The sequence below is a fragment of the Dipodomys merriami genome, unplaced genomic scaffold, assembly GCF_024711535.1.
Source record: "Dipodomys merriami isolate MVZ:Mamm:240054 unplaced genomic scaffold, mDipMer1.0.p SCAF_138, whole genome shotgun sequence".
In the NCBI taxonomy this organism is placed as follows: domain Eukaryota; kingdom Metazoa; phylum Chordata; class Mammalia; order Rodentia; family Heteromyidae; genus Dipodomys; species Dipodomys merriami.
Genome location: NW_027202693.1, coordinates 855,001 through 881,373, shown reverse-complemented (window position 1 = coordinate 881,373; position 26,373 = coordinate 855,001). Strand labels below are relative to the sequence as shown.

At 50.3% G+C, this 26,373-nt stretch overlaps 2 protein-coding genes across 4 annotated transcripts in view; one reads left to right on the top strand and one right to left on the bottom strand.

Moving 5' to 3' along the window:
* LOC138825582 (VPS35 endosomal protein-sorting factor-like) overlaps window positions 1-16,069 on the top strand; it is a 56,225-nt gene extending 40,156 nt beyond the window's left edge. For both annotated transcript variants that reach the window (XM_070020235.1, XM_070020236.1), the window contains exons 24-31: window positions 940-1,038; window positions 2,971-3,048; window positions 4,115-4,229; window positions 8,998-9,137; window positions 11,585-11,750; window positions 12,329-12,447; window positions 14,129-14,275; window positions 14,510-16,069. In XM_070020235.1, the coding sequence (XP_069876336.1) occupies window positions 940-1,038; window positions 2,971-3,048; window positions 4,115-4,229; window positions 8,998-9,137; window positions 11,585-11,750; window positions 12,329-12,447; window positions 14,129-14,275; window positions 14,510-14,608 (963 nt within the window). In that variant the 3' untranslated portion in view covers window positions 14,609-16,069. The remainder of the gene's footprint in view (window positions 1-939; window positions 1,039-2,970; window positions 3,049-4,114; window positions 4,230-8,997; window positions 9,138-11,584; window positions 11,751-12,328; window positions 12,448-14,128; window positions 14,276-14,509) is intronic.
* An 84-nt stretch (window positions 16,070-16,153) lies between these two features.
* LOC138825583 (lysine-rich nucleolar protein 1-like) lies at window positions 16,154-26,007 on the bottom strand. 2 transcript variants are annotated; one of them, XM_070020237.1, is made up of 5 exons: window positions 25,729-26,007; window positions 22,435-23,357; window positions 20,461-20,529; window positions 20,083-20,160; window positions 16,154-17,700 (listed from the first exon to the last, which is right to left on the bottom strand). In XM_070020237.1, exons 1-5 carry the CDS (start codon window positions 25,877-25,879, stop codon window positions 17,389-17,391), a joined length of 1,533 nt encoding a protein of 510 aa, XP_069876338.1. In that variant the 5' UTR covers window positions 25,880-26,007; the 3' UTR covers window positions 16,154-17,388. The 2 variants fall into 2 exon arrangements, with proteins under 2 accessions (XP_069876338.1, XP_069876339.1); XM_070020238.1 differs by lacking the exon at window positions 25,729-26,007 and adding an exon at window positions 24,921-25,525.
* Window positions 26,008-26,373: the final 366 nt, after the last annotated feature.

Genomic DNA, 26,373 nt, shown 5'->3' with positions numbered 1-26,373 from the left:
GTCTTGGATTTGTCTTCCCAGATTGGCTTCAAACCATGATCCTCAAATCTCAGCCGCCTGAGTACTTAGGATTATAGGTGTAACTGACCAGCACTTGGCTATGTCTTCCATTTTAATGGAAATGTCTGAACCCAAACAGAATGGACCCAAAACCATGAGACCTCTTGGCTATAACCTTGAAATTGTCACTTGTTCAACACCAAGGGCTGAAGAAACTGTCCACCTGGTTCTGTCAGTTGTGTTGAAGATAGAGACATAGCCTTCCATTCCCATGTGGGAAAGGCACCTGTGGGTTTGACCAGTGCCTGTCCTGTGAGCTTTTCTATAGAGTACCCTGTCAGGGGCATTCATTCTATTACAGCTTTCTCTGGAAGTCACCATGTTACTAGGAAAAGTGTTGGAGGAAACAAGAGATCCAGTAGCTATAGTGGAAATGGTCAAGCTAAGCCTTGTTGGGCGAAAGATGAATGGAGCAGTGGAGTCTCCTGCCATCCAGCTGTTCTTATTTGCAGGAAAGAGGAGAGGGGGACTTTTATGGCAGAGAAACTTCGATCTGCATCTGTGGCTCTGACAGCTACTACTGAGCTGCCCAGATTTTGGGTCTCCATTAGGAGGCAGAAAGGTGTGGTCCAAGTTAGGGGAACCCTCAGATCAGTGGCTCCCAGGGTCCAATCTTATGTCCTGTGAAAAGTCCATGATTGACAAACAAAATTCCCTCATTTCCTTTCTATGTCTGTCCTCCTAAGCCTGGAAGCTTCTTTCTTGTGTGAGCTTCTGTTAGGTACCCTTGACTCTAGTGGTCTTACCCATTAAGCTGAGCCAGTAACATAACAAGGGGTGAAGTGCGTACAGCCTGTCTACTGAGAGAAGTGTGTGTGTATTTGTGTATGTGTGTGTTCATGTTCTTGCTAACGACACCATTCCCTGCCTTGATCCTAGGTTTCCTTTGGCCGTGATTTTGAGCAGCAGATAAGTTTCTACGTTGAGTCCAGGTCAATGTTTTGTAATCTGGAGCCTGTTCTTGTACACTTGATCCACGTAAGGTTTTCATTCTCTCCATTAACGCTTTCTGTCTATCTGCCTGCCCCCCACCACTGGTTGTCTTGTGTCTGCCACCTCGGCTCACCCCTAACTCACATGCCCAGTTTCTCATGGGTTAATAAGATCTGTGCTTTGTATTTTTTCTTTCTGCATGCCAAAGAATTAAGTGCCTTACACTGAATATGTGGTCTTTACGCCAAAAGAATTAGTAACAGTGCTGTTATGAGGTTAGGTTCAGAAAGCTTTAGTGTTAAATAAAATAAATAAATAAATAAATAAATAAATAAATAAATAAATAAATAAATAAATAAATAAAAAAGAAAGCTTTAGTGTTCATGGCCTAACAGCTTGGTAAAAGTAATACACATTGAAAAAGTAATATATATCAACTGTAAGAAAACCCTTTTTATTCCTTTTTTTATTTTCTTGTGCTGGTACTAGGGCCTGGGCCCTGTCCCTTAGCTCTTTTGCTCAAGGCTGGCTCTACCACTTGAGCCACAGCTCTACTGTTTTTTTTTTGGTCATGGGGCTTGAACTCTGGGCCTGGGTGCTGTCCCTCAGCTCTTCAGCTCCAGGCTAGTGCTCTACCACTTGAGCCACAGTGCCACATCTGGTTTTTTGATGTTTTTTTCTTTTTTTTTTTTTATTAAAGATAAGAGTCTCACGGACTTTTCCTGCCCAGGCTGGCTTTGAACCGCCATCCTCAGATCTCAGATTCCTGAGTAGCTAGGATTACAGGTGTGAGCCACCAGCACCCAACTTACTCCATTCTTAAGCATAATTACTTGCTAATGAAGTGTGTACACTTGGTGGGCACTGTATTATTGCCCAACCTTGGAAGCAGATCACACACTGATGGCTTATTTCTTTTTTTTTTTTTTTTTTGGGTCCAGTCGTGGGGCCTGAACTCAGGGCCTGGGCGCTCTCCCTCAGCTCTTCAGCTCAAGGCTAGCACTCTACCACTTGAGCCACAGCGCCACTTCTGGCTTTTTTCTTTTTGCTTATGTGGTGCTGAGGAATTGAACCCAGGGCCTCATGCATGCAAGGCAAGCGCTCTACCACTGAGCCACCTTCCCAGCCCCCTGATGGCTTATTTCTATTTCACATTCATTGCCTTTGCATAGTTCACTTTTTGCATGACCCTGTTCTGGAGATGCACGATGCAGTAGCAAGGGACCAAAAGAGGCCAGGGTGCATGGGGGTGAGCTGTCACAGCTAGAAGTCACCTTAGTACAACTAAAATGTAGAGACTATCTGTAAAATGGGGGTAGGTAACAAGTACCAAGCTGGAGGGCTAGACGAATCAAAAGAAGCCAGGTGCCGGTGGCTCACGCCCATAATCCTAGCTACTCAGGAAGCTGAGATCTGAGGATCATGGTTCAAAGCCAGCCTGGGCAGGAAAATCCATGAGACTTATCTCCAATAAACTACTCAGAAAACCGGAAGTGGTGCTGTGGCTCAAGTGGTAGAGCGCTGGCCTTGAGCTGAAGAGCTCAGGGACAGTACCTAGGCCCAGAGTTCAAGCCCCATGACCTGACCAAAAAAAAAAAAAAAAATCAAATGAGCTAGTGAATATAGCTAAAATAACATTGCTAAATCGTATACCCTTAGACTTGGAAGCTTCTCTTAAGCTTAGAACGTTGGATTTGTGGAAGTGCCTCAAGTGAACCCTGAATGCTCATTAAACCAGAAAACAGTCATTTGTAGTGCTGATGGGTGGCCCAGCTCACTGAGGGGCTGCTTTTTGTTCTACCCTCTGGCACGTGTGTGCAAGACAAGATCTTGTGTGGGCCTGTTGACCTCTTTGGTATTTTGGGGTCTGTTGCTAACCAGCCTTATTTGGTTGATGCATGTGTACTTCGGGTCCTGCCCATTCTGTGATCAGCTCTCATTTCATGACCATTTCTGTTTTATTTCTTAACAAATCAGAGTGTGAACCGCTTGGCAATGGAAACGAGGAAAGTAATGAAGGGAAATCATTCCAGAAAGACAGCTGCCTTTGTCCGGGTGCGTGCAAAAGATAAGGATGCTCCTCCTGAGGGTTGCTTGTTTGCAGATTGCTAACTTGCTGTTTCGAGAGGAGGAAAGTGTATGTCACATTAGGGTGCTTTATGGCTTTGTCCTGATTTTTCAGATTAAAATTTCCCTAGTTATCTGTGGGTAGATCAGTTTTTGTGTTATTTAAAAAAAAAAAAGTGATCAAAGGCACCTCAATTTTCATACAGATAGAGCCTCTCCAGTTCCCAGATCCAGTCCAAAATCTGATGTGTGTATCAGCCTGATACCACAACTGGAAAACTCTACACTGTAGAACTTAAGTCTCCTGCTCAGAGTTATTAAAAAGACTGTGTAAAATTCTTGGCACTTTCATAAAGTGCATATGAAACAAAAATGAATTTTGTGTTTAGACTGGGGTCCCATTCTAAGACATCTCTTTATGTACGCAGATATTCCAGTATCCAAGATCTGAAACACTTCTGGTCTCAAGCAGCATTTCAGATAAACTGGATGTGTTTTGAGGAGGTGGTTGAGAAATGGATTTGCATTTTCATAAGCCACTTGAATCTAACTGTTATGGTGGTATTGGGGTTTGAACTAATGGCCTCACACTATAAGCTGGCTCTCTACCACTTGAGCCATGCTTCCAGCCCTTTTTTTGCTTTAGTTTTTTAGGTAAGGTCATGCTTTTTTACCCTGGGCTGGCTTGGGACCTCTGTGCTCCTACCTCTGCCTCCTGCAAAGCTGGGATTATAGGCATGTACCACTATATCCAACTCTCCCATTTGTTTGGATATGTTTTTAGTTCTTTAAGGAATTGGCTTTAAGTGTTGCTTCTGCATTTGCCAACATTAGGTGTTGTCCTGTAGCGATGGGTGAAGAATTACTTTGCCTGTACCACACTGCCCTACCCACCTTCCCAAAGATTTTTGGACAGATGAGAGGCAGAATGGAAAAAATAGAGTAATTCGAGAGAAAAAGTAGGATTAAGTGTTTTTACTTGGAAGCATGTACAGGGTGAGCACGGGAATACCGAGCATCTCTGTGACTTGCTGACCACATGATTCCTTCCCAGGCCTGTGTTGCCTACTGCTTCATCACCATCCCCTCCCTGGGTGGCATCTTCACACGCCTCAATCTCTACCTGCATTCTGGTCAGGTTGCCTTGGCCAACCAGTGCCTCTCCCAAGGTAAGCCATGGTTCTCTGTGGAGAAGGACTCAGCTATGTATGTGTGCATGTGGGTGTGCATGTGCATGTATAGAGAGGTATTTTGAAAAAAGGGAAGAGAGATTCTGTCAAGGAAGAAAGAAGCCAGATGTGGCTGGGTGCTGGTGACTTATGCTTGTAATCAGGAGGCTGAAATCTGAGATCAAAGTTCAAAGCCAGCCCAGGCAGGAAACACACACACACACCCAAAAAAATCTGGAAGTAGAGCCATGGCTCAAATGGAAGACCGTTAGCCAAGGGTAAAAACCAAGCTCCGGGACAGCACCCAGGCTCTGAGTTCAAGCCCCAGGACCGGCACCAAAAAAAAAAAAAAAAAAAAAGATGTGTTGCACACTTATATTCCCAGGTTTACTTGGGAGGCAGTGGCAGGCTGATCTTGAGTTAAGAGGGCAGTCTGGGCAAAGGAGTGAGAGACTCCTAGCTCAGATACAAAATACAAAAAGACTGGGGGGCATAGATCAAGTAGTAGAGTGCCTGCCTAGCGTGTGAGACACCCTGGGTTCAATCCTAACACTACAGAAAAAAGGGAGGAAGAAGAAAGACAAAAGTGGTGAGTGAATACAGAGGAAGCACATTTAGAGACAGGTCATGGTGCCTGCAGTTTCCTGTGCAGGTAGCCCCGGTGGAGTTGGACTGCTTGGCCACTACAGAGTCATATATGTGTCTCAGGTCTATGTGTGTGAGACCCAAGAGACCCCCATGGGGAACCTGATGTGTGCATAATGGATGCCCAGCTTTCTGTTCTGGATGAGACAAACAGTGTGGGAGCTTAAGAGGCAGGCCCAGACTGCCAGTGGGATGAGTGAGGGGGGAAGGAGACAGCCACATGGTGTGTGGTATGCACAGTAGTGGGCTGTGGTGTCTGGGTTCCTCTCTGGTCCTGCCTGTGACCATAGTTTCAACCACTCACACACTGGGCGTGTATAGTACAGGCTGTCACGATGTGTGTATAACTGTTGGAGTCCTGTAACCCCACGTGAGATGGATGGGCGTCTTCAGTGGTGGTCTTGCTGCGACCCCACCTTTTGAGTTATACTGGGGTTAGCTTCACCCTTCCCACCATTGTCTTGATGTCTTCCCGTCTGGCTCACCCTTGCTTTAAGTTACTGCCGGGAGGGGAATGTGGTTGCCCTTCACGTTTAAAAATGTATCTGATGAATTTTACTCCAGTCTAAGTGCTGTGGTGCAAAACCCTAAAAGCCTATTGTTCTGAGAGCCACACGCAGCAGTTGTTGGCCAAATAAATAATGCATTCAATTATTAAGAATGGCTAAATATAAATGAAATGAGGCTGTGGAAACGGCTGCTTCTGTCCACGTCCCAGCATCCTGTTTCAGCTGGCTATGGAGCATCCATCGTCCTTCCCCAGTTCAGTTCCTGCCTTCACTGTATCTTCTTCATTGTGGCTTTGCCTGGTCGGGCCCAGCCTAAGAAATAAACTCTTGAACCCCAGATGGCCAATAGGGGTGCTGACGGAGGATCAGTGCAGGAAGCCAGTCCCCAGTCCTGGCCGTTTGTGCAGCTGTTGCTGCACATATACCCATCTGCTGGCATGTGCTGAGCTGTGCATGCCCACCACTCCAGAGCTCCTAGGGAAGTGAAGGACATATAGATCAGTTGTTGGTTCCAATGCTTCTACCTAGAAGTGCCTGTTTGTCTTCCTTTAGCATTAGATAATGTCCTGTCCTCAGTCTAGGGAGCTTTGTGGAAGATGATTATAGGACCCAGCAGGAGCAGATTCTTTTGCCCTTTATTTTAACTTTCAGTTATTTATCTTCAGTTTCTAATCTCAAGAGGGAGGGTCCTGTCAGCCTTCGTATCCTCAGGGTCTGAATTTGAGGATCCAGCTGATAGCAGATGGAAAATATTCAGGGGAAAACTGTGTAGTGATCACAGCAGGTTTTTCAAGATAGTAAAGCATTGATAGGTCATTCCAAGATGGCTTATGTGTGGTGGTGTGCCTGGCTGGGGCAAGTACTCACCATTCATGTAAGGGACTGTAGGGTCTTGAGTCTGACATTGCATTTCATTCATATTTCTTACCTACTTTTTTGTTGTTGTTTTGGTATACTGGAGTTTGAACTCAGGCCTTTGCCCATGATAGACAGGTTGCCCTACCACTTGAGCCATGCCTCCAGCCATTTCATATGATGGTTTCTATTCCACTGATATTTCACTCCAAACTTGACTTACACAGAGATAGAAAATGTACAAGACAAGAAAAGGCGTTTTGCAGTGGAGTTTGTAGACCTTAAGACAGTGGATTACTCTTTGAGGCAGAACTGAGCTTTAATGGAGTTTGTTGATGGGATCAGGGGATCTGCACCTCCTGAAATGCTTGTTTCTAGACATCCCTGGTGAGGGACAGCCGTGCAGCCAAGTTGTCTAGGATTGATGATGGACTAAGTCTGGCAGCAAATAGCCTTTGAGGTCATTTTGCTCTTGAAGCTGACTATAATGTGGTGGAGATTTCCATTAGCACTGAGCTAATGCATTATGGAAAGACAGTGCGCCTTGGAAGGTGGGCTGCTTTTCATTCCTTTACCATGTCTCATGACTCATGTTCTGTGCATGTCCCATGTCACCAAGACCAGGGGCAGGAGAATGTCCTGTAGGCCAGAGTTCCACCTGAATTTCCTACCATGTCTGGATGCAGTGGGGGAGAGCGTCGCATGCTCTTCACAGGAGAGGCAGTTGGGATACAGTTTCAAGTTTTAATGACTTACATTATAAAGTTAGGAATGCTTATTTGAAAGTGTTGCAAGAATACAGAAATAGAGGATTTTGGACAAGTAAAACGTCCTCTGGTGACATGCTCCTATCTTCCCCATCCCCTTCTTCCAGAAATGTGTTAACAGATTGGACATTTTTCATTTTCTTCTGTATATCCATTAAAGAATATTCATCATTCTTCTATTCCTGTCTCTCCCTCCCATCTGTCTGTATTCTCGTGTTTACACACCATCTCTGCCCCCTCAGGAGGGAGAGGAGGCCAAGTTTCCTACAGTGTTTTTTCTGAGCTTTTTTGGCTTCTTGGTAAATCTTGGGGGCTCCCCCGTCCCCATGTCAGTACATGTCAGTACTCCACCCAGTCTTTGTAATGTCTTTTAGCATTGTTTCTCTTTTGGACATGTTATAAATTCCTTCTCCCTACATCCTCCCCTATTTCCCCCCAAAAATGTTCCTTGTGTTGGAAAAACATGTGGACTCTTTCCAAAGTTTTGCTCTTGTACACAATGAGCAAACGTACATTTTAATTCTGAGTGTTGGGAAGCTTTCCAACAATTGTCTGATTTGCTGATGGCTTAGTGGCTTAGAATGGGAAAGCTTGTTGCTCAGACAAGAGACTTGGTTCAAAGTATTGCACAGAAAGGCTCTGTGGGTGGATGGCCCCAGCGAGGCCACTGACCCTCAAGAGCCTGTGGTAACCCAAAGAAGCCCAGGATGGAGCACAGAGTGAAACCTTTTAAAGCCTTAGAAGAGGCTTTAAAGCTGTCATTTCAGTCAAGTGGGAGGCATAAGTAGTAGGGTCATGGTTAGGCTGGTGTGCGGAAAAAAAATGTGAGACCATGTTAAAAAACTAAGCCAAAAAAGGGCTCAAGTACCTAAACACCACCAACACACAAACACACACACCTCTTCCCTTTCATCCCCCAGTCAGAAATCTCTAAAGTCGCTTGTGCATGCATGCTCATTCCTTTCATTTATTTTATTTTTTGTTGGTTTATTTTCTGTTGGTTGTGGGGCTTGAACTTGGGGCCTGGGCACTCACTGTCCCTGAGCTTTTTCACTCAAGGCTAGTGCTCTACCACTTGAGCCACAGTGTCACTTCCATCATGCTTATTCCTTAGACTCTTCAGTAGTTGGATTTCTTTTCGTTCTCCCCCCAACCCCCCCCCTTTTTTTTTGGTACTACTAGGGTTTTACTTCAAGACCTTGCACTTGTTAGATAGGTACTCTACCACTTGAACCATACCACCAGCCATTTTTGCTTTTGTTATTTTTCAGATAGGGTCTTGCACTTTCTACCTGGGCCTGCCTAGAGGCCAAGATCCTCCTACTGGTGCCTCTCAGTAGCTGAGATGACAGGCTTGTACCACTACATCTAGTTAGTTAAAATGTTCTTGCCAATCTTTTACATGGGCTGGTCACAAACTCCAATTGTTCTGGGATCTCTACTTTGCAAATAGCTGAGATTACAGTGTATCCTACTGTGCCTAGTCCGTGGTTCCCCTGTACCTCCAGACAGGTCTTCTCTGCCTGGCCTGAAACTCTCAGTACTTCTACTTTAACCCTTCTAACTGCTGGAATTACAGGGGTGCCCCACCACACCCAGTTCCATGTGTGTTTCTTTAGTAAACATTTTAACTAGAAAGGGCATGTACTAGAAAAGATTCAGGCCCATCCACGGGGTGTTGAGTCCTTCCTTACCCCATACTTGTGAAGGGGCTGACACAGCTTCCCTCCATCTGGGGCGATGGGAGTTCACTGAACCAACTCAGGCTGAGGCCAGTGTCTCCTGTATGGTATGGAAGCTGAACTGAGATTCTCTGAGCTGGCTTCTGAGATCAGCAGCTTCCTGTTCTCCAACAATCTTCCAGATCTCCTTGTGGTTTCTAGAACCCTCTGCTCAGCCCATCTTGGGTCTGAGTGGGACCCTGAGCCAGTGAAGAAGGAGCAGCCCACCCTGCATCTGCAGTGCTCATCTCAGCTTGTCTTCTCCCTGCAGCTGATGCTTTCTTCAAAGCGGCTATCAGCCTCGTGCCAGAAGTTCCCAAGATGATAAATATCGACGGGAAGATGCGGCCTTCTGAAGCCTTCCTTCTGGAATTCCTCTGCAATTTCTTCTCCACTTTGCTAATTGTGCCGGTATGTTTCCCTGAAAGCCCAAGATATGGGGCCCCAAAGTGCAGTACACTCTGTCTGCTACCTACGTAGGTTTGGCTTTCCTGAAGATGTGGCTGGCCACCTGTAATCCTAGTTATTCAGGAAGCTGAAATCCGAGGATCAAGGTTCAAAGCAGGCAGGAAAGTCTGTGAGACTCTGATTAATCCCCAGTTATAAGACTAGAAGTAGATAGCCATCCTTAAGCAGAAAAAGTGAAGGGACAGTGCCCAAGCCCTGACTTCAAACCCCAGTACCTAAACCGGGCACTGGTGGTTTACGCATGTAATCCTAGCTACTCAGGAGGCTGAGATCTGAGAATCCGGGTTCAGTGCCAGCCTGGGCAGAAAAGTCCATGAGACTCTTTATCTCCAATAAAACAGCAGAAAACTGGAAGTGGTGCTGTGGCTCAAGTGGTAGAGTGCTTGCCTTGAGCTGAAGAACGCAGGGGCAGCGCCCAGGCCCAGAGTTCAAGCCCCAGGACCGATACACACACCACCACACAAAAAAACCCAAACCAGTACCTGCCCACACAAAAGAGAATTTGGAGTTGCCTAATGAAAACGGTTTTGTGCCATGCCTGGGGTGCTAGGGATCTGGAGTGCACCTGGGTAGGAGTTAGCTCGACAGCTGCAGTCAAGTTCCATTAGCCGGGCAGCCTGAGTGACAAACCTGTGTTTCTCACAGTTCAAGTCTGGGTGTTCCAGAGTAGGGTGCCAGCCAGCCTTCAGGGTCATTGGTCTTCTGAGGCCCTGTGGCCTCTTGAGTTGGGCCATGAGTGTGCCTCAGCTCCCATGGATACAAGTCCCATTCTGGGGCGAGGAAATGTTCTAAAGTTGATGGTGATGACTGCCCTGCTCCGTGCGTAATGTGCATGTCCACAGTGGACCAGGTTGCTGTCAGCCTACCCTTGGCGGCCAGTGACCATGCATGCTTCATTTATACTGAGTACTCTGTTCCCCTGCATGGATGCTTACCCAGCTAGGCACACGCCCAGTGCCAATGGAGAGAGCCAGGGTCTGAGTCAGATCTGCTGCAGTCAGGAAGTCAGGAAGGTTGCCAGGTTGGCCAATCATGGGGTCTCTCGGTACCAGCAGTTTAACTTTGTGCCACTCACCTCTCTGGCTCATCTCCCATCTGTGAAATGGGATTTCTAATAAGGCCATCAACAGTAGGTACTCTAAATCTTGGCCCTTGTTTTTGGCAGTACTGAGGTTTGAACTCAGGGCCTTCTACTTACTAAGGCAGACACTGTACACTTGAGCCATGCCCCAACCCTTCTTTTCTCTTTTTTTGCTTTACATTTCTGACTGGGGCCTCACATGTATGCCCAGGCCCTCCCAGACCATGATTCTACTTATGTGGTGTGATAACAAGTGAATGCCGATATGCCCAACTTTGAGATAGTATCAATTTTTTTTTGTCTGGGCTAGCGTCAAGCTGTGATCTTCCTGATCTCCACCTTCTGATGAGGATTACAGGTGTGAGCCATTGTGCACAGACTCAAGTTGTTATTTGATGGTCAGGTCGTGTATCCTACTGAGACCTGAGCGATGTGGCTGGCGTGAGCTCTGGCTGGATGAGGAGGAATGCCGGGGGAGCTGGGGATTGGTTTGCATTTGCATAGACCTTGAAGCTGAATTGAAGCTGCTCACTTTTTTATGGTGTGGCCCTTTTTCTAGCATCTTGAAACGACGGAAACACAATGGTTTTCCCTAAACCTGTGTGGGAATCTCCCTCTCTGAGGTGATGGGGGGCAGTTCTGCAGTTGCTAACTCTCCTGGGTTGTTTTTATAGCCTGAGCACCAGGCTTCTGCTGTCCCGACCACTGGGAGACCCAGTCTTGCTTGTGGCTGGCGCTGGGGATGACCCTTTCTTACCAGGCAGTCACTTTAGAAACAGGCCAGAATCTGACAGGGAGCTTTTTTGGGTTTTTTTGCAAATGTTTTCTTGTGATTAGTGATTACATAATTTCACACATTTCGCAGTATTGTGGGATAGTGATGCTTAGTTACAAACACATTCTAACCTTCATGAGGCAAATTGTCTATCGTGGTCTATAAAGTTTGAGTTCTATGGGCTTTGACTATATAGTTATTTCTTCCACATTGGGTGATATGTACATTCCTTTCCTTTTGCATAGTGTCAGCTGTTCCCTCTATCCCACTCATTCTCCCTCCCTCCCATCGCTGCCATTGAGTTGCTTGGTTCGTTTTGATCAATGTCCAGGGCAAGGGAGCTGCTTTTTCATTCCTTGACCCCCGTAGGGAGTGGGGTTTCCCCTTTTCCTCAGTTGCTTCTCTGCTTGTGACAGGCCTGGCCTGGCCTGGCCTTGGGAGGAAACCCTGCCTTCTCTCCCCAGTGGGTAAAAGGAGACTTGTTTCTCTTGCCTCCTATTTTGGTTGATCTCTCCTATTTTGGTTCTCCACCAGGATCATCCGGAACACGGGGTCCTGTTTCTTGTTCGGGAGCTTCTCAATGTGATCCAGGACTACACATGGGAGGATACGAGTGATGACAGGATCCGCATCTACACCAGTGTTCTCCATCTGCTGTCCGCCATGAGCCAGGAGACCTACCTGTACCACATCGACAGAGGTACGCAGTGCCTCCCACAAGACTAAGGAGCCTTCTCCCTTCCTCCTCCCCGGGGTTTAGAGGGAAAACCCCGGAAAAGGCCTAGAGATTTAGGTGTTGTAGCACCTGACTTCACTGTGACCATTAAATGATCTTGGAGGTCCACTAATGGGTCAAACTATGGAATGATCTGGAACAATAGCAGGAAAGCTTCAATCCTGGCCTATTCCTAACCCCATCCCAGGCAGGCTTTGGAATCTGGCTTTTGGGTTTAGATTTTAACTTGGGCTGCCTCTGGCTTCAGTTTCCCCACCCCTAGAAGGGAATTGGTTATATTACCTTGTTTTTCACACCACAGGCAGCACTCAGCCCTGTCCCTGGTAACTGCTGTGGTGGCCATAGTGATCACTGGCCAGGACCCCCAAGCGTGGGACAGCAGGGGAACAACTTCCACACCACAGGCCTCTGGCTCAGACTGGCCTATAGGCCAGATGAGTCCCAAAGCCAGTTCTGTTTCCTTCCACCGGCTGACCCATGGACACAGCGTCTCCTCGGCACCTCAGCCACAGTCTATCTCATAGTCTCCTTTGTTCCATCAGTGGACTCCAACGACAGCCTCTACGGGGGAGACTCCAAGTTCCTGGCTGAGAACAACAAGCTGTGTGAGGTGGTGATGGCCCAGATCCTGGAGCACCTGAAGACCCTGGCCAAAGACGAGGTGGGGCCTCTGGCATGTGCTCCCAGTGGGGCACTGCTCCACTATGGAAGGGAAGCGATTCTGCAAGGGCAGGGGGCTATTTGAGGCCAGTACTCCTTCCTTCTCACCCCAGTCTCTGGAAACCACACTCCTCTCAACTCCTAGGACAGCAACGCTTGTTAAGAATGTTCTGTCAAACAAAACCAAGCTGGATGTGGTGGCACATACCTGTAATGCTCCAGTACTTGAGACCAGGGCGAGATTGTGGGTCTGCAGCCAGCCTGCACTATGTAGTGAAATTGTGTCTCAGTAAAATCACATCTGCCCTCACAGCTGCTCTGCTTGCACAGCTCAAGTGGTCACCCTGGCCTCCTCCCTGTGGCAGACTCCCGAGGCACTTGGTGGCAGTCACAGTGTGGTGTGGACTCTCGAGTGGAAGCTCCTTGGGAGCTGGGGTGGGCTGTCTTTGAGTCATGACGTCAGTGCCACAGTAGGACCTTTTCAAAAAAGCTATCCAGCCTATAAATAGCCGTGCTGGCCACACTCAAGCACCCTTCTGAAGGGCAGGAGCCATGTTCGGTTCCCGCTGAACAATGGAAACCAAGGCAAGCAAGTTTAGCCAGAACAGTAGAAATAGTAACTTGGGGCCTCATGCTGGGCAGGTGCTCTACCACACCTACCCCTTGTAGTTTTTCAAGATAGAGTGCTAGGCTTTTTTTTTTTTTTTTTTTTTTTGTCAGTCATGGGGCTTGAACTCTGGGCCTGGGCAGTTCTTCAGCTTTTCAGCTCAAGATGAGCACTCTACTACAGCTCCACTTCTGGTTTTCTGAGTGGTTTATTGGCGATAAGAGTCTCATGGATTTTCCTGCCCAGGCTGGCTTTGAACCATGATCCTCAGATATCAGCCTCCTGAGTAGCTAGGATTATAGGCATGAGCCACCGACACCTGGCTGGGTGTTAGGCTTTTTGCCCAAGCTGGCCTTGAACCACAGTCCTTCCTACCTCTTCCTGAATAGCCAGGATTCAAGAGTGCACCACCACTTCTAGCACTTTTGGCTTCCCGGTGTGCACTAGGACCTTCAGCAAGGGCCTTTCGCTGATCTGTCCAAGCACAGGAGCAGTGTCTGTTCCAGCCAGCGTAGGACCCAGCGCTTCACTCAAGTAGCTTCACTGAATTCTGACTAGAGCCATTCACAGGCTGGAGTGCAGGACTCAAGCTCACGTGCAGGCTAGGTTCCATGATCATCCGCTGGGACTCAATTGTCCCATCTCCATGTGGCAGATGATTTTGTGATTTCTGTGTACAGCTAGTAACTCCCCACCTCCCTTCCCATGATTGCTGGCCATGGCTCCTGGTTCTACAGTTTGGCTTGGGTTCAGGAACCTGCCTGTTGGCATGGCCTTTCCTAGTGACTGTTACCTTTGGGGAGGGGACCTCTCATGGGCCTGCTGTGAGTCCTAGATACGTATTCCCCCTCTCCCATTGAAATGGAGTGTTAGGCGTAGCTTGCCCTCTCTTTCTCCATGAGGTGCACACCTTGCTCACATTTTACAGATGGGAGAGGCAGCAGGACTCAATGGGTGGAGCAGCAAACATACGGCAGAGCTGGCATTTGAACCCCACCCACAGAGTCTCTGCTGGGCTCTGTGGCCCTGGGTGGCCCAAGTCCCAGTGCAGGGGGTCACCACCCTTTCTCTACAGGCCCTGAAGCGCCAGAGCCTGCTGGGCCTCTCCTTCTTCAACAGCATCCTGGCCCACGGGGACCTGCGCAACAACAAGCTGAACCAGCTGTCTGTCAACTTGTGGCACCTGGCACAGAGGCATGGCTGTGCTGACAGCAGGACAATGGTGAGGACCAGCACTGCCACACACAGCCAGTCCTGCTTGCCCGGGTTCCTAGCTGGCACCAGGCTTCCTCACATGAAAATGCCCCATACCTGCCCCCCCCCCCCCCCCGTCTGATTTTAAGGGCACATTATGGTTCAAGTTCTACTATGTGCTCACACAGCGGCACACTCACCCGGCCTTGGGTTCCCAGTGTAGTGAGCCTCACGTGACACAGACCTTGCTCTTCCCTCCTAGGTAAAAACTCTGGAATACATCAAGAAGCGAAGCAAACAGCCGGACATGACTCATCTGACAGAGCTGGCCCTGCGACTCCCCCTGCAGACAAGGACCTGAGCCCCATGGGGACTTAGGGTTTTTTGTTTTTTAACATATATATGTGGTTGAATGGTTTAAGCTCTGACCTCTGCTCAGACTTTTTGACAGCAAAGAGAGAATCGGCAAAGTATTAAATCCAATTCTCTGAGGAGCAATGTCCTAGCGTTTCTTTGCCAAGGGGCCTTGCTTCAGCTCCTCAGTGAGGCCCGGGAGCAGCTGGGCCTTCTGCAGGAGAGAACCAGGAATGCAGGCAACTTCCTTTACTGGTGTGCCTCACATTGTACCTGTTTAGTAAGACAGCAACCAGGTAACACCTTTGACCTCATGGCAGATCTCACATGCATTTAGCCCCATCAAGAGTGGCCCAGGTGGGGCTGGGAAGGTGGCTCAGTGGTAGAGTGCTTGCCTTGCATGCCTGAGGCCCTGGGTTCGATTCCTCAGCACCACATAAGCTATGGCACGAAGGAGAAAATGAGGTACAATCTGAGTCGCTGTGGCTTCAGTGAAGTGCATAGGTGCACTCAGGTCTATAGTCCAGTCACTGACCTCCACCAAAGGCCTGTGGTGCATTACATGGCCTGGGGATACCTGCTCTGCCTCTGGAGCTCCGCTGCTTCCCTGCTGCTGGCCAGTTTGCTGGAACTCCATTCTTGACATGGTTTCCGGTACAGCATTTAACGACTGGTGCCTGACATTGTCAGAAACCATGCAGGCTGTGGATTAAGTGTCAGGACCTAGCCGATTGCACAGGCCCTGCCATGCCCATGGCTAGGCCTGCCATCCAGCTGCTCGGGAAGCTGCTCAAGCCACAGCATAGGAACACCCCGTCTCAATAAGTAAACAGATGAATAAACCCTCAATTTATGCTTTTGGGAAATGTGCCCTGAGAGTGGGATACATTTCATCTTTACTCTTCCAGGGAGGTAGGAGGTGACTGCTAATGCATGGCTCACCTCAGAAAATAAAATTTAAAAATAATTTCTAGGGCTGGGAAGGTGGCTCAGTGGTAGAGCACTTGCCTTGCATGCCTGAGGCCCTGGGTTGGATTCCTCAGCACCACATAAGCAGAAAAAAAAAAAAGCTGGAAGTGGCGTTGTGGCTCAAGTGGTAAGAGTGCTAGCCTTGAGCTGAAGAGCTGAGGGACAGCGCCTAGGCCCAGAGTTCAGGCCCCACGACTGGACCAAAAATATGTATATAATAATATCTATTCAACTCATGTTCCTAAGTTTAGGACTAGCAAGACTAGATTTTTGGGGGCCAATCTGATGACAACCCCTGTGCCTCAAAGAAACAGCCGTACAACGCAACCTCCAACCCCAACTAAACACGTCAGAAAACAGGGTTGTTATCGTTCTGCTCAAGTTCTCCCAGAGCAGAGCGCCTTTATTTCAAAAAGTTATTTCCATTAAATTTATTTCAGTAGGATGAGGGAAAACTGGGAGAGAGCGAGGGAAGGGGGTGACATTGTCCAAAAAGAAATGTACTCCTTACCTGATTTACTTAACTGTAACCCCTCTGTACATCACCTTTATAATAACAAAGAATTTTTAAAAAATAAAACTACCTGAAACAAAATGTATTATGCTAATTAAAATCAAGGGGCAGATTCACAAATTACTCTCCTTAACTCATTTCTTCTAATTTGAGGCTACGATTCCATCAGCTCTCAACCTAAACCACTCAGTATCTGAAACCACAGTTGTGAACCACCACACTCAGCTAGACAGCTGAGTTGGGGTTCTTGCTAATACTCTTGTCTAGGCTAACGTCACCCTTCAGTCCTCCGGATCTCTGCCCTGAGCGGCTGGGATTATAGATGTGCACTACCATGCTCGTCTGGACATACCCCTTTTAAAGGAGAGCTATGGCTGCCTGGCAGATACTTTGATGGGCCTGATACTTTTTTTCTTGATGGGCAGATACTTTGATGGCTTCAGGGGCAGAGGCTCACACACTGAGGCAGACAGTAGAAATCATTTAGGACTAAAGTGGGAGGAGCCAGGGTTGAAGAGACAGCTGGAGTATAGGAAGGATATGGCCATAGAGGGTCAGCTACTTAAAAAATACCCAAAGGAGAAACAACCAGTCCTAGGTGAACTCTGACCTTCCACCACTCTCTCCCTCTCTCCCAAACTCCTAGGACCCACAGGTAGGCTGTGTTCTGTTCTGCATGAGGCAGAGACATGAGTAACATAAGACTTGATATAAACCTACAGAGGGCCTGGGGAGAGCACTTAAAGCAGGAAAAGGAGGGACAGAGTGGGTCAAGCCAGGTGTAGCCTTAACATCAGGCTGAGACTAAGTCCCCAAGAAGGGGACATGTGAGGAAAGGCAGAGCAGGCTGGAGCTGCTCTGGAGCCATAGCCTGCTGCTGTCCTGGCTGCCCAACTTCCTCTGGTGACACATTAGATTCCTGTAACACAAGTAAGCAGGCCTATAATCCTAGCACTGGGGAGAAGAAGGCCTGACATATAGACACCCCAAAACTTCTGCTTTCCTTCATCAATTTGTCCCAGTAGTGATGACCTGCCCTAGATGGGTATGGCCTGCACTGCTGGGGTCCCTGAGCTGTGGTGCCTCTCCTAGAAGATGGTGGAACAGTAGGGCTTCAGCTGGAATATACGCCCTATCCATGTGTGCTCTGCAAACACCAGTCCCCACCCCTTGCTCCTCCAAGCCCACCCATCCAGAGTTGTCCTGAACCTTTGCAAGTGTCTGGTTCAAGATAACTGCCTGCAGCTTCCACCTGCCACACAGGAAGAAAAGCCAGGTGGGCTGCTGAGAGACCAGATGGGAGTTTAATCGCTCAGCTTGACGGACCTGGAGGCGTTCCTGTCGATGTAGAAGACTTTGTCTGGGGTGGGAGAGTAGCCGAGGCCGGCGCCGCGGCTGCACTTCCAGCTCATGGCCCGGTCGTAGTCCTGCTGCAGGTTCTGCTGCAGGCTGTCTGCCTCCTTCTTGCTCAGAGCCATGTTGGGCTTGCCTACTGTGCTGGCGGAGCGGCTGGACGAAGGGGACAGGTGCTTAAAGCCACCCATAAGTTTGAGAAATTTCAGTTTCTGTTCCTCAGTTTCAAAACCAGCAGTATCCCACTGGCCAAACTGGGTTCCCTGTGGGAAGGAAAATGCGGTTATTTGTCTTCAATCCCACGTACCCTTTCCCTCCACTCAGCCCCTGCTGCTGTGGCCCAGTGCCAGTACGCCAGTAGACAGTCTCATTACTATTCCTGCGATCTGGGAGGACAACTGTGGCCACTCTGACGGATGAGGAAAAGGAGGCTGATGGGCAGATACCTCCTGTGTCACCTGAGGGGTTCCAATTCAGGCCTGGGCACCATGAGAGGCCCCCCCCCCCACGTGACCAGGTGTGCCACTGCCCTGGCTCTGCCTGACATTGGCAATGTCAACCATCACTTCCCCTGCCCTCACCACCCAGCACCATTACCTCCTAACAGCTGTATGAGTCTTCCTGTCACACTGTGACCACACAGCTGACAGAAGCAGCAATGACTTGCTCTGCTCCGGGTTAGTCATGGCAAATAGGAAAGGGACAGAAAAGGGTCCGAGCAAGACTTAGCCTCCAAGGATACTCCCTCCTTCTCACCACCTACTGATTTGATGACAGCCCTTGGATGGCATCTATTCATTACTAATCAAGTTGACAGTCAAGATTCACATCTTAGAAGTAGCATCGTGGCCGGGGGGCCAGTGGCTCGTGCCTGTAATCCTAGCTACTCAGGAGGCTGAAAAAAATGGAAGTGGTGCTGTGGCTCAAGCGGTACAGTGCTCACCTTGAGCTGAAGAGCTGAGGGACAGCGCCCAAGTCCAGAGTTCAAGTCCCACGAACAAAAAAAAAAAAAAAAATGGCATTGTGGCTCAAAGTGGTACAGCCTTGAGCAAGAGAGCTTATGGACAGCGTCCAGGCCTTGAGTTCAAACCCCATCACCACCACCACCACCACCAACAACAACAACAAAAGAGAAGGCCTTATAGAGCTGGGAATGTGGCTTAGTGGTAGAGTTGCTTGCCTAGCACCCAGGAAGCCCTGGGTTTGTGATGCCTCAGTGCCACATAAAAAAAGTCAGAAGTGGCACTGTGGCTCAAGTGGTAGAGTGCTAGGCTCAAGCAAAAAAAGCTCAGGAACAGTGCACAGGCCCTGAGTTCACTTGCAAAAAAACAAAAAACAAAACCACAAAACCCCACCCCTCTGCTCACCTCCACCACCTTTTTTTCCAGTGCTGGGGATCAAACCCAGTGCTTGGAGCATGCTAGGCAGGTGACCTTCATCGTGGTCCTACCTCCCCTCTCCTCTTAACCCGGCACAACTCAGCTGTTACCACAGCCACTTCCCATGCACCTGTACACGGTGCACTCTGTGCCAGCACATCCACACCTGGTCACTCCCAGCTGGCTGCTGGTGGTCCTGGGGAGCCCCCACCGTCTGCCGACCCCTACATGGGCACTGGCCTACAGGCCTCATGTCAGCCCAGCGCTGGTTTCCATTCTGCCCTGTGAGGATACCTACAACTGCTACAGCTGCCCAGGGGGAAACTGGAGACCTCAGTTTCATGGTGGCCCCGGTTAGGGAAATGACAACTTCTCAGGCCACTGGTGATGCCCCGCCCAGGTCTGAGAAAACCACTGCCAGGGGCCAATGGGGCCTGGTGAGCTGCTCTTCCACAGGGATCCCTGACCCCTGCCTGCCTCAGGGTCACCTGAAGCACTCCTGGCAGACCCCAGTGCATGAAGGGAAAGATCTTGCTTAGACACACCATACCGAATCACTGATCTCGGCAATTCTCATTCAAACTCCTGTCAATACACATGGAAGGCTGAGGCCAGGGCCAGAAGGTGGTCTTTCCCTTCCCACAGTCAACCTAGCACCAAGTTCCGTGGTGGGCCTCGGTGGCCAACCCAGAGCAGGCTCAGGCCACTCTCCAGGTCCTTGGCCCGACTGCAGCCAGAGGCTGAGCTGGTGCTGCCCTGGCCTGCACTGGCTACTGTGCGACCTTGCTGGCCTTCACCGTAGACCACCCCCAGCCCTCTGCTACCTCGGGGTTCTGCCCTCCTCACCTTAGGGTGCCAGACAAGTGTCACCGCAGCCTGTGTAGACCAGCCCGGCCTCTCTTCCTCTTTTCTACCTCTTTCTCCTTAGTATAGCTGTCATTTGCCTATCCCTTCCTTATGGATTCTCCATTTAACTGTCCTCTTGGGCCACCAACGTGTGATGGTGAGGTGAGGGGGGTCCCAGCTGCCTCTGATACCTACACTTGGTACACAATAGAGGCTCACATAGTAAGTGTGTGTGACGGGGGTGCAGAATCCAGTGACTCACAGGGGCCTAGCCACGCAGTGCGCATGCTGTCCTCCCACCTGCCCTATTGAGCCTTCTTCCCTCCCCTTTTCTCTTGGCCAGGTCTGGAAAAGTTCCTATTGCTTCCCCACTCCTGCCTCTCCCACCTCATGCTACAGGGACCGCAGGGGCAAACTCACTGTCCAGCTTTTGGAGTCTGATGCCTCTATCTTGCCTGATTCCCGGTCGATCTCTTCCTGCAAAGCCTTCCGCCTCACCTGAGAAGGACAACAGAGGGGAGGTGACCCCAAGCTCCTTCCAGAGCTGGGGATGGAGAGAGGGGAGGCCACCCTGAGCTCCCTCCAGAGTTAAGGATGGGGGGCAAGGTGGGTGGTGGTGAGCTGCCCTCCACTAGAGCCAGAGGGGGACTTTAGTAAAGACACAAAACGAAAGTTCCTTGGCCTAAAACTCGCAGGCCTCAATTTATCCCAGTGATCTTTGGAGAGCCTGGTGCCCCCACAACCAGGACCTTGTGACCTAGTGGGTAGCAGGTGTACAGGGAGAGGCGCTGGCTGTACCTGGTCTATGCAGGCCTCATCCATGTTGCCTTTCTTTTCCAACACCACCTCCAAGTCTGTGTCGGATGCCTGCAAGAAAGGGAAGAGAGGCTGAGGCTCTCACTGAGGCTCAGCACACAGGATGAGGTCCTTAAGAGTCCAGGACTCCAGCCTGCACCCTTGACATTAGGCCATTTCAGCTCTCCCGCATCTCCCCCAAATCAGTGGCACCAGGCATTTGACAGAGGAAGAAACAGGTTCCTAGGGCTGAAGCAACAAGCACAGGGCTCCCTGAGGCTGAGGCATAGCACCTATTCCAGCCTGGGCCTCCAGACACAGGCTTAGCAGGCAGCCTCCCTGCTGGCACTGGCAGGAGCCAGGAAATGTGGAAGTGGCTCAAGGGCCTGTCACCCACCCCATCTAATTCTCCCTTCCATACTCCTGTCCCTCCCCATGCCACAGCTCAGGCTTGCTTCAAAGCTCTTTCTCCCCTTCCCAGGAGGCACGGTACTGGTGTCTGTACCTGCTCTGCTCTGAGGACAGCAGTGCCCCCCCTCCAAGTCCCAGCTCTAGCCTCGCTCACCATACTCCTGAAACAGCCTCTAGTACAGGCTCCCCAGTAACAGTGGCCAGGTTATGGGTTCTCACGTTAGTGTGCTCTGCCCAGCCCTGGTGGTGTGTGTGTGACAGGATGGCTGGCCTAGCCAGAAGGGATGAGCACATCCGGCTGGGAGGCAGAGCCCCTTCCAGGGACAGGCCGCGCAGAGCAGACATCTCTCACTGGCCTCCTAGGGAAGGAGGTCCCAGGTTTCTGCAGTTTCTTCTGAATAAAGCTGCTGGGTGGACTGAGCCCCATGGGCGAGGACAAAGCTGGGAGAAACCCCACAAGCAGAACTTCCCCTGCAGACCCCCAGCCTGGTAGCCTCCACCACCCAGGGGCTGCCCTCAGTGAGCACTAAACAAGGCTTTTCCTGCCAGGCCCATGGTGATTGGATGGTGTGATGGCACAAGGCCACCTTGTAGGACACACAGCCCAGCGTAGGGGAGAGAGACCAAGCTTTGTCTTTCTTGGGCTCCAGTGACACTGGTCTCTAGGGGAGGGGCCATGCCGGAAGCCCCAGTGTTGGGTCTCCTACCACCCCTGCTTCTGTCCTCCGAGCCCCAGCTTTCTTGTCAGGTGCGGATGGCCACAGCACTCTCCGTTGGGCTGGTGGGGAAAGGACCAGATCACTGGATCACCAGGTGGAATACGGACCCAGAGCCTGCCACACCTTGCTCTGAGCAGGGCCCAGACCTGGCCACAGGATATTACATCCTTCTGCTGCACCCACAAGTGCCTTGCTCAGGCAGGAACAGTGGCCTGACCCTGGTGAAGGCCCAGCTGGATGCAGGTCAGCAGAGTCCCCAGCCCTGTAACTCACCACTGCCATCCCTCCCACTCCAATCAGGATGGAGACTGTGGACAGAGGGCCCCAGTTCTCATCTCAGATGCCCACCCCCCGCTTCAGACTGTGTGGTTTAGGTGGGGCAGATACCGTTGGAACTGCACCCTTGGCTTCTGATCAGGTCATCTGGTTTATGACTCAGTGGACGCCTTTGAGAGCAGCCAGGGACCTTCAGAAGCCAAGCCTGGAGCTGTGGAGATCATGAAACTGGCAGAGGGCAGAGAGGAATTGACTAAGTCCTCTTCTCAGCCCAGAGCTGAGAACACCTTCTGGCCATCTGTTAGCCAATACAATGCAGTGGGCTCACAGCTATATACACAATGTTATCTCAAGCCATATTATTATCATAGTTCATGAGCCGCTGGATTCAGCCACACCTGAAGCTGGATAGCTCCAATGCTTTCCTGCACATGTCAATAACTGCCCTCTCCCTTCTCTCCCTGTGCTGGCGTTTCTGATAGCTAAAAGTATGACTATGTACATGCAAAAGTGCACCAGATATACATATGCACTCTCCACCCTCAGCCTGTTCTCCCCAGGGAGGACTTACCTCCTCCCAAGGGTCTTTGACTTCCCCACCTTCTTTCCTCTTCTTTTTCTTCCTTTTTAGAGCCAACTCCTCAACTGGCTGCTCTACCTTTTTCTTGGACTTCATTTTCTTCTTCACTGGGGACTTAGGACCATCTCCTATTGGGATAAATTCTAGAGCTTCAATCTTGACTGGCTTCTTCTTACTTCCTTTCCTAGAGTTGTTCTCCACAGACTTGGAAATTTTGAGTTGACCTAAGTAGGTGTCTCTCTCCGGATGGATCTTCTTCTTCTTCTTCTTCTTCATCTTCATACTGTGCTCTTTGGGGTTCCCCTGTTTCCGTTTCTGCCCGGAGGCTGTCTGCTCCTCAGTCTCCTTCCCCACTGAGCATGTGCGCAGCGCATCTCCAGCCTCATAGAGCCACCGGTCCTGGTTGGAGAAAGCAGAAGTATCCTGGGCCTTTTTCTCCTTCTTGTGTTTTTTGAGCTTCTTGCCAATCTTCATAATTTCCTCACTCTTTGTGTGGTCTGGGGAAGTCTTTATCCAAGAGTTGTGGGAAGTAATTACAGGTAAGGACTTCCTCTTCTTTTTCTTCTCCAAGCAAACGAACTCCAACGGGTCACGAGCCTGCTTCCCAGGGCTGTAGGACTTCGCCCGCCTGGCACATGACAGTCTGGGTTCGGATTCCTGGGGCAGCTCACCAGTGAAGCTGTGACTTTTCTTTTTCTTCTTCTTTTTTTTCCCCAGACATATCTCAGGGAACGACCCTTGGCCCAAGTTAAAATGGGATGTGGCCCTTGTGGGAGACTGGTCGGAAAAATAATTGTCATTATTTAACATTGAGTACTGAGTCTCTGGTTCTCTAACAACCATCTTTTTCTTCTTTTTCTTTTTCTCTGGGACCCCAAGGCCCAAGTCTGCTTTGTGGGTCTTTGTGACCATTGCTAAAGAAAGAAATGATTCAAGTTATTACCACACGTGTACTCCCTGACCCTACACTGCATTCCATATTACACTCTGCACAGAGCCATGGTTCTGAGTGGGTGGTAGGAAATGTTAGGACCATTGTACTGGAACTCAGTCATGAGAAAACAGAGAAGCCACCTTTCAAGAGGCTGAACTGGGAATCTTTATTGGAGAGCCTAGAGCTGCAGGTAGACTCCTGTCTCAAAGACCAATAGCTCCGAATGCAGCTAGCACAAAGCTTATATAGTCCCAAACACATAAGGTGTGAGGAATTAAGTCTAACACAAGTGTTATACATAAGCAAAGCAAACCAGAGGAGGACACTTATATCAAGGGCCAATTATCTAGGGGGCTTTTCTTGGAGCTTAACAACTCAGGAAAAAACAAATGTCTGTCACCTCTAGATCTGCAGAGCTGGGTGGAAAAGCCCCTCCACCTAGCAAAGTACCAAGATGGCTGTAAGGACAAGGCATATTGCTTAGACTCAGTGTCCTTATTTCAGGCCCATAATTCTTTGGGAGCACAGGGAAATCTGACAAAGTACTGGAAGTTAAATTACCTAAAGTTAGCTCTAGGATATAACCTAACTGTTCTCCCACCTTAAATCACTCACTTGCATCCCTGGGCCTTTTGTTTCTTCATCTGAAAAATGGAGAAGAAAATAACACCCTTCTTGCTTATTGACTGACTCTGCGGACACAGGTGACATCAAAAGTGCTGTAAAGTCGGGCATGGGTGGCTCATGCCTTAAACCTAGTGATTCAGGAGGTTGAATTCTGAGGATCATGGTTTGAACCCAAGGGCAGAAAAGGGCATGAGATTCTCCAATTAACCACCAAAAAAAAAAAAAAAAGGAAGTGGAACTGTGCCTCAAGTGGTAGAGTGCCAGTCTTAAGAAAAAGCTCAAGGGGGCTGGGAAGGTGGCTCAGTGGCAGTGCACTTGCCTTGCATGCCTGAGGCCCTGGGTTCGATTCCTCAGCACCACATAAGAAAAAGAAAAAAAGCCGGAAGTGACGCTGTGGCTCAAGAGGCAGAGCACTAGCCTTGAGCTGAAGAGCTGAGGGACAGTGCCCAGGCCCAGAATTCAGGCCTCATGACTGGACCCCCCCCAAAAAAAAAAGCTCAAGGACAAGCTCCCAGGCACCCAGTTCAGGACCCAGTATCCCCACATACATATGCACAAGAGTACTATGTGGACAGTAATTAAGCCTGAGACAACCCCAGAAAGTACCAGAACAAAATCCCAACAAATGGTGACTTTTTTTTTTTTTTTGCCAGTCCTGGGGCTTGAACTCAGGGCCTGGACACTGTCCCTGAGGTTCTTTTGCTGAAGGCTAGCACTCTACCACTTGAGCCACAACACCACTTCCAGCCATTTCTGTTTATCATGGCTGCTAGGCAAGCACCTAGCCACATTCCCAGCCCCAAAGGGTGACATTTAAACAGATGGGCAGAGGATAAAGCAGAGTCCAGGAAACACAAGAAATGGGGGGATGCTCAAGGAATATGAGATCAACTTGATGAGCTTCGGCCACTCTTACCCCTTAGCACCTGGCTGTTCAGCCCGGTAACTCCCAAAGTGCATCCACTCGTGCAAAAAAGAAAATCAGTTCTTTCTTGCCAGTCCTGGGGCTTGAACTCAGGGCCTAGGCACTGTCCCTGAGCTTCTTTTTGCTCAGTCACTTAAGTCACAACACCACTTCTGGCTTTTTCTGCTTATGTGGTACTGAGGAATCGAACCCAGGGCTTCACGCATGCAAGGCAAGCATTCTTTCCACTAAGCCACATCCCCAGCCCCAGGAAGAACTTCTGCACGGGCACGAATGAAAGCGCACGCACGCCTTCCCGGGTTTGTTTGTTTTTTTAAAAGGCAGCATGTCTGGTGTAGTCCGGACTGGCCTGGAACTCGAGGTCCTCCTGCCTCAGCCTGCCTCGGCTGGGATTACAGGCAGGCACCCACCAAGCCTGGCGTCTGAATTCCCACGGTGGTCTCGGGTGTAAAGGTGGGCTCCATCCTTGGTTTCACAGGCGGCAAGTGTGACACAGGGATTCGAACCCCCGGCCCTCGGGAATTGGCAGCCGGGATGTGAAGGAGGCTGTGCCAACGCTCGGCCGCTCGGGCGGTATCGCGATATCTCGGGGTCCCTTCCCGGAGAACGCCCCGGCAAGCGCAGCCTCGCCCCGTCGATGGAGGGGGGTGGGTCGCGGGCGGGCGGGCGGGGGGCGGGGGATGAAGGCTGCCTACTGTGTCTCCCTCTTCTCCGCCACGTAACCCATGGCGTCGGGACCCAGTCCCAGACTCCCACGCCGGCGGCCAACACCGCGCGCGCCACATTCGAAAAGACTCACCTGTGGGCCAAACCTCCCGGCCTCCACGTGAGAGCGTGCTCCACCGTGACCCGGAAGTCAACCCCGAGCCGCCAGCCCGCCCGCAAGAAATCCGGCTCCTTCCGGGTCGCAGGCGTGCAGATAACGCCGTTACCATGGAGACCGCGGTCATGGTGGCTTTGTGGTCTATCGCCGCTAGGAACGCTCTCCGAGACGAGCCCGGCGTGTCCGCCGAGCCTTCAGGCACTGCCCCGACGCCGCCTGCGCCCCTCGAGCAGCCGGTCCCGCCGGGGCAGGTCGCAGAGCCGCCGCCGCCGCCGCCGCCGGACAGAAACCTGTGGGAGCAGATCTGCGAGGGTAGGCCTCCCGACGGGCCGCGGGGCGGGATCGGGCGGGGGCCGCCGTTTCCCAGCGCCCACTGTGCGCCAGGCGGCTGACGTGACGGGGAGGGAAACGGAGGTGGGCCCCGGGGGGGAGCCGAGCCCTGGCTCCAGGGGTGGAGCGCCAGCCTTGGGCGGGAAAGACGATGGACAGCGCCCCCAGGTCCTGGATTCGAGCCCCAGCACCGGCTCTCTTGGTCTCTGTCTCCCTGTCCTCTCTCTCTCTCTCTCTCTCCCTTACCTCCTTCCAAAAACAAGCCGTGCGCCAGGGACTCTCGCCTGTAAA